Consider the following 11,406-nt stretch of genomic DNA (forward strand, 5'->3'; position numbering starts at 1 on the left):
ATTATCAAAGTGTGTATCCTCTAAAGCGTGTTGCATCCACCGGAACAAATAATAATCGCATGGAGAATACGCGGGGTGCGGTAAGACTTGCCATTCGAGCTCTAATAGTGTTTGTTTCACTGATAACGCAACGTAGGTCGAGCGTTGTCACGAAGAAGAAATCACTTTCCGTCGTTTACTCGCAATTGGTGGTCGTTTTTCGTCCAATGCTTGCTTCAACTTGTACAATTGTGTCGATAACATCAGCCGTGGCAGTTCGTCCGGATTTAGTACACTATCCACCAAATACAGAGCATTACTTTTGAACCGTGAATATTGCGTCTCGGAGTGGATGTTGATGATCCACCCATGATTTTCTGCGTTTCGGATTATCAAAAATAGATCCACTTTTCGTCCCCAGTAACAATCCGGAGACAAAAGACTCTTCTGTTTTTGCCTGGCGATCAACGAAATGCAAATGTTCAAATGGCACTTTCCGATAATTGATGTCGAACCCATTTCCCTTCTTTCTGAATTTCCCATTTCATGTAAATGTTTGGCAACTGTGTACGATCAACATTTAATGCTCTGGCAAGAGATGGATTCCACCACGATAAATGACTCTTCTTTTCAGTTGATCCATTCGTCGACGAATTTTCGCACTTCTTCCAAATTATCAAAGTGTGTATCCTCTAAAGCGTGTTGCATCCACCGGAACAATAATAATCGCATGGAGATACGCGGATGCGGTAAGACTTCCATTCGAGCTCTAATAGTGTTTGTTTCACTGACAACGCAGCGTGAGGTCGAGCGTTGTCACGAAGAAGAATTTACTTTCCGTCGTTACTCGCAATTGTGGTCGTTTTCGTCCAATGCTTGCTTCAACTTGTACAATTGGTGTCGATAACAATCAGCCGTGGCAGTCTCGTGCGGATTATGTACACTATTCCCACCAAATACAGAGCATTACTTTTGAACCGTGAATATTTTCGTCTCGGAGTGGATGTTGATGATCCACCATGATTTTCTGCGTTCGGATTATCAAAATAAGATCCACTTTTGTCCCCAGTAACAATCCGAGACAAAAAGACTCTTCTGTTTTTGCTGGCGATCAACGAAAATGAAATGTCAAATGGCACTTTCGATAATTGATGTCGAACCCATTTCCCTTCTTTCTGAATTTTTCCCATTTCATGTAAATGTTTGGCACTGTTGTACGATCAACATTAATGCTAAGGGGATGCTGGAGTTGCTAGTGAACTATTTTTTCACTATAGCGATGGTAATTGCAGTTTCGAAAATTCTCTTTATTGCTTGTGCAGAATAAAAAATCCTTTTCCACAAATGAAGTATAGATAGAAAGAAAGCCCGCTCTACAGGACTTTATATTCAAAATAGAAAAGTTAAAACTTGCATTTGTCTTTTCTAACTTTTTTCCATTTTGAATATAAAGTCCTGTAGAGCGGACTTTCTTTCTATCTATACTTCATTTGTGGAAAAGGATTTTTTATTCTGCACAAGCAATGAAGAGAATTTTCGAAACTGCAATTACCATCGCTATAGTGAAAAAATTGCAGTTTCGAAAATTCTCTTTATTGCTTGTGCAGAATAAAAAATCCTTTTCCACAAATGAAGTATAGATAGAAAGAAAGCCCGCTCTACAGGACGTTATATTCAAAATGGAAAAAGGTAAAAACTTGCATTTGTCTTTTCTAACTTTTTTCCATTTTGAATATAAAGTCCTGTAGAGCGGACTTTCTTTCTATCTATACTTCATTTGTGGAAAAGGATTTTTTATTCCGCACAAGCAATAAAGAGAATTTTCGAAACTGCAATTACCATCGCTATAGTGAAAAAATAGTTCACTAGCAACTCCAGCATCCCCTTAAAGAAATTTATCAGTGAAGAAGGTAAACTTGGTAACATCAGGCTAGATCGATTAATTACTTATTATAAAATTATTCAACATTCACTCGTCACCCGGACTCTATCACATTTGGCATAAATGATCTAATGACAAGTTCTAACGATTACAATTAACTTATAACTCTGCTCGTACGTGATGAATCTTATCGGTTGGTCTATCCTGTACAGAAATACTCGTATTAGAAACTTGGAAAAATTAAATTAACATATTACGTATTATTCCGAGTTGCCCAGCGTGTGGTTCTCTCAATCTCGTTCACGTGTACGAACTAGGGCTCTGGTTTTATTTTGTTTATCGAATATACGTGTAAACGTGTAAACGTTAAACGTTAAACGTTAAACGTTTACACTTATTTCCAGAAAAACGTTTACTTGTGGGTAAACGTTTATTATACGATTATTACAGGGATGGGCGATGTTGTCTCGATGCATCGGTCTTCGATAGATAATAGATTATTTTCGGCGATGTTTTTTATTTCGCTTAATCAATTATTCAATGTTATTGTTCTTATTCGTTTAAGAAATAATCAATCATGTGTAATCGGTTATCTGGACAAACGATTAATCAATAATCGATTGTTTTTCCCGACATCGCCCATCCCTAGTTTATTATACGAATTAAAGATCGAAGCTTCGAAGATGTGAAGTAGCTTCGAAGGTCAATAACTTGAAATTATGCGGTAATCGACTACATGCAACCAATTTCAGCTTGTGTTATCCTCGTGGTATAACGTCGTCGTCGTCCTCGTAGTCTTCGTCGTCGACGTGGTGCAACATCGTCACCGTCGTCGTCGTTGACGTGGTGCACTGTCGTCACCGTCGTCGTCGTCGACTTGGTGTAACGTCAATGACGAGCCAATGAAATTAAAAATAAGAGGTGGAGAAAAATGTTTACTTGTGGAAAAATGTTTATACGTAAGGCGCGATTATAAACAGATAAACGTTTAATATACGTGTAAACGCTTTCCGTTTATAATACCTTAAAACACGTATATTCGGGAAAACGTTTCTAATGAACGGATATGCTAATTATACGTGTAAACGTGTTTCCGTTTAAACGTATAATAGCGAGCCCTAGTACGAACACATCTTTCTGAGGAAGAGCCTCTCTTTACTTCAAACTTGTATCTTATCAGCAGGCGGTAAAAGAAGGAAGATACGAGAGTCATGATCACTCGCTGCATGTGATTCCCTTGTAATAATGAAAGACGTAAGAACCACGATTATTCATCTCCGCGCGTGCGTTGTACAGCTCCACAGATCTCCGCTTAGTCTTTTCCGTTGAAAACTTGTTTGTCGCTCAATCAGCGGTAAGCGATTAGCGTACGATGCCTTCGAATGCGGCTTATCGTACGTACTTTCATATTGTTTCTTGCACATCGTCCGCGGCGGTATTAATAATACGATCCTCGTTTCTGGACGAAGTGTGCCGGCCCAGGCGGCACCGGCATTTCCTCACCAACTGCGGTATAACGATGTTGTTGTAGCACGCCATGCCGATCAGCAGAATCGCGAAGCCGATGAGCTGCAACGGAAGGGATCCAGTTTTGCGATGGTATTTTTTTTCCATGTAGCTACATGAAAAGTTCGCTCGATTGTACGTAACCGCTGCACAGTACCTGCATGTAATGGAAAGACTGCCACCGGAGGGCTAGGGAGAAGGCCCATATCACGATCGTACGAACGCTGTCCAAGATCATCCTCGTCGTCGCGCTCATTTCTTTCGTGACGCTGATACCGGCGAAATTGAAGAAGGCGATGCTGAACGCTATACCTGTAAACGGCAAACGATAACGTGTAAATACTAGAAATGAACAGCTGATGGTAATGTATTAGGGGTGTGATTTAGTTTTGAGGGTTTTTTTGCTCAAAAACGCATGTATTTAAATATGATAATGAATGAATACCTTAATCAAATTATTTTCCTTCGTTTTCTATACCTTTTTCCCATCTTTCTGGCAAGAAATGACGATAAAATGACTCTTCTTTTCAGTTGATCCATTCGTCGACGAATTTTCGCACTTCTTCCAAATTATCAAAGTGTGTATCCTCTAAAGCGTGTTGCATCCACCGGAACAAATAATAATCGCATGGAGAATACGCGGGGTGCGGTAAGACTTGCCATTCGAGCTCTAATAGTGTTTGTTTCACTGATAACGCAACGTCAGGTCGAGCGTTGTCACGAAGAAGAATCACTTTCCGTCGTTTACTCGCAATTGGTGGTCGTTTTTCGTCCAATGCTTGCTTCAACTTGTACAATTGGTGTCGATAACCATCAGCCGTGGCAGTCTCGTGCGGATTTAGTACACTATCCCACCAAATACAGAGCATTACTTTTGAACCGTGAATATTGCGTCTCGGAGTGGATGTTGATGATCCACCCATGATTTTCTGCGTTTCGGATTATCAAAATAGATCCACTTTTCGTCCCCAGTAACAATCCGAGACAAAAGACTCTTCTGTTTTTGCCTGGCGATCAACGAAATGCAAATGTTCAAATGGCACTTTCCGATAATTGATGTCGAACCCATTTCCCTTCTTTCTGAATTTTTCCCATTTCATGTAAATGTTTGGCAACTGTTGTACGATCAACATTTAATGCTCTGGCAAGAGATGGATTCCACCACGATAAAATGACTCTTCTTTTCAGTTGATCCATTCGTCGACGAATTTTCGCACTTCTTCCAAATTATCAAAGTGTGTATCCTCTAAAGCGTGTTGCATCCACCGGAACAAATAATAATCGCATGGAGAATACGCGGATGCGGTAAGACTTCCCATTCGAGCTCTAATGGTGTTTGTTTCACTGACAACGCAGCGTGAGGTCGAGCGTTGTCACGAAGAAGAATCACTTTCCGTCGTTTACTCGCAATTGGTGGTCGTTTTTCGTCCAATGCTTGCTTCAACTTGTACAATTGGTGTCGATAACAATCAGCCGTGGCAGTCTCGTGCGGATTTAGTACACTATCCCACCAAATACAGAGCATTACTTTTGAACCGTGAATATTGCGTCTCGGAGTGGATGTTGATGATCCACCCATGATTTTCTGCGTTTCGGATTATCAAAATAGATCCACTTTTCGTCCCCAGTAACAATCCGAGACAAAAGACTCTTCTGTTTTTGCCTGGCGATCAACGAAATGCAAATGTTCAAATGGCACTTTCCGATAATTGATGTCGAACCCATTTCCCTTCTTTCTGAATTTTTCCCATTTCATGTAAATGTTTGGCAACTGTTGTACGATCAACATTTAATGCTCTGGCAAGAGATGGATTCCACCACGATAAAATGACTCTTCTTTTCAGTTGATCCATTCGTCGACGAATTTTCGCACTTCTTCCAAATTATCAAAGTGTGTATCCTCTAAAGCGTGTTGCATCCACCGGAACAAATAATAATCGCATGGAGAATACGCGGATGCGGTAAGACTTCCCATTCGAGCTCTAATGGTGTTTGTTTCACTGACAACGCAGCGTGAGGTCGAGCGTTGTCACGAAGAAGAATCACTTTCCGTCGTTTACTCGCAATTGGTGGTCGTTTTTCGTCCAATGCTTGCTTCAACTTGTACAATTGGTGTCGATAACCATCAGCCGTGGCAGTCTCGTGCGGATTTAGTACACTATCCCACCAAATACAGAGCATTACTTTTGAACCGTGAATATTGCGTCTCGGAGTGGATGTTGATGATCCACCCATGATTTTCTGCGTTTCGGATTATCAAAATAGATCCACTTTTCGTCCCCAGTAACAATCCGAGACAAAAGACTCTTCTGTTTTTGCCTGGCGATCAACGAAATGCAAATGTTCAAATGGCACTTTCCGATAATTGATGTCGAACCCATTTCCCTTCTTTCTGAATTTTTCCCATTTCATGTAAATGTTTGGCAACTGTTGTACGATCAACATTTAATGCTCTGGCAAGAGATGGATTCCACCACGATAAAATGACTCTTCTTTTCAGTTGATCCATTCGTCGACGAATTTTCGCACTTCTTCCAAATTATCAAAGTGTGTATCCTCTAAAGCGTGTTGCATCCACCGGAACAAATAATAATCGCATGGAGAATACGCGGGGTGCGGTAAGACTTGCCATTCGAGCTCTAATAGTGTTTGTTTCACTGACAACGCAGCGTGAGGTCGAGCGTTGTCACGAAGAAGAATTACTTTCCGTCGTTTACTCGCAATTGGTGGTCGTTTTTCGTCCAATGCTTGCTTCAACTTGTACAATTGGTGTCGATAACAATCAGCCGTGGCAGTCTCGTGCGGATTTAGTACACTATCCCACCAAATACAGAGCATTACTTTTGAACCGTGAATATTGCGTCTCGGAGTGGATGTTGATGATCCACCCATGATTTTCTGCGTTTCGGATTATCAAAATAGATCCACTTTTCGTCCCCAGTAACAATCCGAGACAAAAGACTCTTCTGTTTTTGCCTGGCGATCAACGAAATGCAAATGTTCAAATGGCACTTTCCGATAATTGATGTCGAACCCATTTCCCTTCTTTCTGAATTTTTCCCATTTCATGTAAATGTTTGGCAACTGTTGTACGATCAACATTTAATGCTCTGGCAAGTTCTGAAGTGGATCGTGTTGGATTTTCGTGCAATAATGCTTGCAAATCTGCATTTTCAAGCTTTCTTGGTTGTCCCGAGCGTTCTTTGTCCTTCACGCGTCTTAATTGATGGGGCAGAATCACCATAAGTTTCCACAAGAATTCTATAACCGTCAGCCGCAGTTTTCTTTTGATTAAAAAACAAAAGCAACGCATGTCGAAAATGCTGTTTCGGAAGTTGCATTTTTACGATGATTAAACACGACTGTTATTGCATCTATTGCTATAATGCTACTAAATGTGATGGATAATGTCAAGACTGTAAGAAAGAACAGTTATTGGAAACAGCTATTGGAACAAACTGACACTACAGCCATCTGTTGCAAAACCCTCGAAACTAAATCACACTCCTAATAATAAGAATAAAACAGACTGACCGATAATAGCTATCAACAAGTTGCCGTTGCTCCCGATCTCGACGAGAGCTTCCTCGGTGGCTTCCAATGTGCCGCGCGAATTGTCGGCGAACGGCGGTGGCGCGGAGATGTAGTTGAGGGGGATCATAGCGATGGAAATGCCAATAAATCCAAAGATACCTGTAAAACAATTACAGTGATAAATAAGTAGAGCGATGAAATTAATATTTAAAATAAGACACTTGAATCTTGATATTGAAAAAAGATATTCTAATGTAAGGTGTTGAGCGTCCCTACCTTCCCATCCAATCGCCTGCAGCGCAGGAATGTCCTGTTCCCCGACGTATTTCTCCTCCACAACCATTTGCACGGCTGTTATCACCTGTGTGTTCGAGATTCGACAGTTAATTGTTTCGTACGAAGAAGCAAAGACTCAGATTTGCAGCTGCGGTGGCAAAACAAGTACCTGCGCAAGTATGATGAGCAAGTCTCCGGTGATCACCGAGTTCGTACTCATATCATTGTCCTCCATTGTCAGGATGTCGCTGGCGCCGACGAACGCCAAGCCCGTTATGACAAAGGCAATGCCCGTCCATTCCCTCGCCCCCAACTTCCTGTTGAGGAATCCGATGGAGAACATGCCCGTGAAGACGATCACCGAGCCACGCAGCATCTGGAAGCTGCTCGCGTAGGTCATGTTCAGGCCAATGTACATTATGGACGTCGCGCACATGTCGCACAATGCAGGTACCAGCAGGATGAAGGGGCTGAAGATCCTCGAGCCCTTGGTGAGCGGATTGTTATCTACAGAGCCGTCCTATGCAAAATTCAGTAACGCAGTAAGTAACACAGCTCGAGTCCCTCAGAGTGCAAAGAGAGGAGATGACTCACGCCCTGCCGGTTGTAGTAATAGTACAAAATCTTAAACGCTACGAAGCAGAGAGCCTCCCCGAGGAACATGAACGCCGACTGCATGAAGGGGTGGTCGAAGTGCCTGAGCTGCCCGTCCTCGCCGAGCACCACTTGTCGGTCCGCATACCTGAAGAGTTTCAAGCGGATTCCGTCGTCAGAATTGACACGTCGAGTGCGACCCGCGTGGATCGATTCTCGCGCAATTGTCGCGTAATTCCGTAATTCTCTTCCTGGTAACGACAATTCGTGATAATAATTGTACTTACTTGACCGAGAGGGTATTGAACGAGCCCGTGATTACTTGGAGTAGAGCCAACGTGCGTTGATAGTTGGTCCACGCCATTGTTACACTGACGATGATGAGTAATGACAGATAACGCAAATCGCCAGGCTTAGGGCGTTCCGTCGATTTTCCCAACGGGAAAAAGTTCTCCGTTCTCGCTCTATTTATACGAAATCCAGTCGAGTGGAATGCCCGATTACAGCATACTTTGCATTAAATACCGCACGATCCGTCGACGCTGTTTATTCCCGCACGCGCACGCATCACGCGAGCCACCCCGGGCAGATCTAACGTCACGAAATCCGAGAGAGGTTAAGTCGAGTTAGGTATTTAGGTTGAGTTTCGACGTGTGTGAAGTTAGCCCCGCACTTTTTGAATTTCATCTTTTTCTTGATTGTGCTGAATTATGCTACGTTTGTGCCATATTGTGCCGCAAACCGCAGTTCAATATCTCAAACCGTTTTCGAAAAAAAATAAACGAAAAATTTGGTAGCCCCGCACTTTTCGAATTTTGAATTTTCATTAATTGTGCTGCATTGTGCTCCGTTTGTACTGTATTGTGTCACAAACCGCAGTTCAATATCTCAAACGTTTCGAAAAAAAAAAAAAAAAATTTGGTAGCCCGCACTTTTCGAATTTTGAATTTTCATTAATTGTGCTGCATTGTGCTCCGTTTGTGCTGTATTGTGTCACAAACCGCAGTTCAATATCTCAAACCGTTTTCGAAAAAAAATAAACGAAAAATTTGGTAGCCCCGCACTTTTCGAATTTTGAATTTTCATTAATTGTGCTGCATTGTGCTCCGTTTGTGTTGTATTGTGCCGCAAACCGCAGTTCAATATCTCAAACCGTTTTCGAAAAAAAATAACGAAAAATTTGGTAGCCCCGCACTTTTCGAATTTTGAATTTTCATTAATTGTGCTGCATTGTGCTCCGTTTGTGTTGTATTGTGCCGCAAACCGCAGTTCAATATCTCAAACCGTTTTCGAAAAAAAATAAAAACGAAAAATTTGGTAGCCCCGCACTTTTCGAATTTTGAATTTTCATTAATTGTGCTGCATTGTGCTCCGTTTGTGCTGTATTGTGCCGCAAACCGCAATTCAATATCTCAAACCGTTTTCGAAAAAAAATAACGAAAAATTTGGTAGCCCCGCACTTTTCGAATTTTAATTTTCATTAATTGTGCTGCATTGTGCTCGTTTGTGCATATTGTGCCGCAAACCGCAGTTCAAATCTCAAACCGTTTTCGAAAAAAAATAAACGAAAAATTTGGTAGCCCCGCACTTTTCGAATTTTGAATTTTCATTAAATGTGCTGCATTGTGCTCCGTTTGTGCTGTATTGTGCCGCAAACCGCAATTCAATATCTCAAACCGTTTTAGAAAAAAAATAACGAAAAATTTGGTAGCCCCGCACTTTTCGAATTTTCATTAATTGTGCTGCATTGTGCTCCGTTTGTGCTGTATTGTGCCGCAAACCGCAGTTCAACATCTCAAACCGTTTTAGAAAAAAAAAAAATTTGGTAGCCCCGCACTTTTTCGCGATTAAGCTCAAAATTTTTTTCCAAATTGGCGTTGACTTGTGCCGTGTTGTGCCGTTGGAAAAATTTGAATATTTCATTCTGTTTCGATAAAAAAAATTCATAAAGATATATTAAAAAAACATATAAAATCACATTGCAAGGCAAATATGTAATTTCTGCGAGTTGTGCTGAGTTGTACTACTCATTCTCTACGAGAGACATGCATAAAAATCGGAAATTAATTTGAGAGTCGATAATTATTAATGAAAAAGGGGTGGGGGTGAATCAAAAATTTGAATTTTCGAATTTTTTCCACTTTTGCCGGATTGTGCTAGAGTAGCACAACAACTTTTTCAAGTGACAAAATTTCCTCAGACCGCTAGATATCGCAGTACAGAGAAAGTTAGGACTGAAGTGTAACGGTTTTTTAGGAATAGAAAATTTCAAACTCTTATAACTTACGAACGGCGAACGATAATCGAATTCTGCGAGTTGTGCTGGATTGTGCTACTCAAAATCTACGAAACACATGCATAAGAAGCGTGGATTATCGTGAAGATTAGTCAAAGTTATCCAAAAAATGGTGAGAGTGAAATAAAAATTTGACATTTTCGAATTTTTTTCGGTTGTACCAGATTGCGATCGATGAGCACAACTTTTTCTAATGACACAATTTCGTCAGATTACTGGATTTTGCAAAACAGTCGCTGATAGGAACTTAGAGTTTAGGAATATGCGTTTAGAAAAATGCAAAACCCCATACCGTCCAAACCATGGCACATAATCGAATTTAGTAAATTGTGCTGAATTATGCTAGTCAAGAAAAATGAACGACTATCGAAAGTAGTAGGTAAAATGGAAAGAGATTGATAAAAAAAATCAGCAAAATTCGAAAAGTGCGGGGCTACCAAATTTTTCGTTTATTTTTTTTCGAAAACGGTTTGAGATATTGAACTGCGGTTTGCGGCACAATACAGCACAAACGGAGCACAATGCAGCACAATTAATGAAAATTCAAAATTCGAAAAGTGCGGGGCTACCAAATTTTTCGTTTATGTTTTTTCGAAAACGGTTTGAGATGTTGAACTGCGGTTTGCGGCACAATATGGCACAAACGTAGCACAATGCAGCACAATTAATGAAAATTCAAAATTCGAAAAGTGCAGGGCTACCAAATTTTTCGTTTATTTTTTTTTCGAAAACGGTTTGAGATATTGAACTGCGGTTTGCGGCACAATACAGCACAAACGGAGCACAATGCAGCACAATTAATAAAAATTCAAAATTCGAAAAGTGCGGGGCTACCAAATTTTTCGTTTATTTTTTTTCGAAAACGGTTTGAGATATTGAACTGCGGTTTGCGGCACAATATGGCACAAACGTAGCACAATGCAGCACAATTAATGAAAATTCAAAATTCGAAAAGTGCGGGGCTACCAAATTTTTCGTTTATTTTTTTCGAAAACGGTTTGAGATGTTAAACTGCGGTTTGCGGCACAATACAGCACAAACGTAGCACAATGCAGCACAATTAATGAAAATTCAAAATTCGAAAAGTGCGGGGCTACCAAATTTTTCGTTTATTTTTTTTCGAAAACGGTTTGAGATATTGAACTGCGGTTTGCGGCACAATATGACATAAACGTAGCACAATTCAGCACAATCAAGAAAAAGATGAAATTCAAAAAGTGCGGGGCTAACTTCACACACGTTGAGTTGCGTCGGGTCGGGTTAGGTTAGGTCTCCTCAGAACAGAACACATCATAGAATTCATAAATATATATATGTATATATATTTGTTACTACTTTC

At 40.7% G+C, this 11,406-nt stretch overlaps 1 protein-coding gene across 1 annotated transcript; it reads right to left on the reverse strand.

Annotated features, from left to right (window-relative positions):
• Positions 1–2,384: 2,384 nt before the first annotated feature.
• Positions 2,385–8,680, reverse strand: LOC105285410 (solute carrier family 35 member F6). Its single transcript, XM_011349592.2, has 7 exons — positions 8,059–8,680; positions 7,772–7,919; positions 7,347–7,697; positions 7,178–7,262; positions 6,902–7,060; positions 3,525–3,679; positions 2,385–3,430 (listed from the first exon to the last, which is right to left on the reverse strand). Exons 1-7 carry the CDS (start codon positions 8,133–8,135, stop codon positions 3,266–3,268), a joined length of 1,140 nt encoding a protein of 379 aa, XP_011347894.1. The 5' UTR covers positions 8,136–8,680; the 3' UTR covers positions 2,385–3,265.
• Between the last annotated feature and the right edge of the window lie 2,726 nt (positions 8,681–11,406).

Source organism: Ooceraea biroi, chromosome 13, assembly GCF_003672135.1.
Source record: "Ooceraea biroi isolate clonal line C1 chromosome 13, Obir_v5.4, whole genome shotgun sequence".
NCBI lineage: Eukaryota > Metazoa > Arthropoda > Insecta > Hymenoptera > Formicidae > Ooceraea > Ooceraea biroi.

What these genes read in the sequence shown, in the direction of transcription:
- LOC105285410 (XM_011349592.2), bottom strand. Translation starts at nt 8,135, where the DNA reads ATGGCGTGGACCAACTATCAACGCACGTTGGCTCTACTCCAAGTAATC. An exon ending in TTCAATACCCTCTCGGTCAA is followed by an intron (nt 7,920 to 8,058) that starts GTAAGTACAATT and finishes GAAACTCTTCAG; the next exon opens with GTATGCGGACCGACAAGTGG. An exon ending in GCAGGCGATTGGATGGGAAG is followed by an intron (nt 7,061 to 7,177) that starts GTAGGGACGCTC and finishes ATTGTTTTACAG; the next exon opens with GTATCTTTGGATTTATTGGC.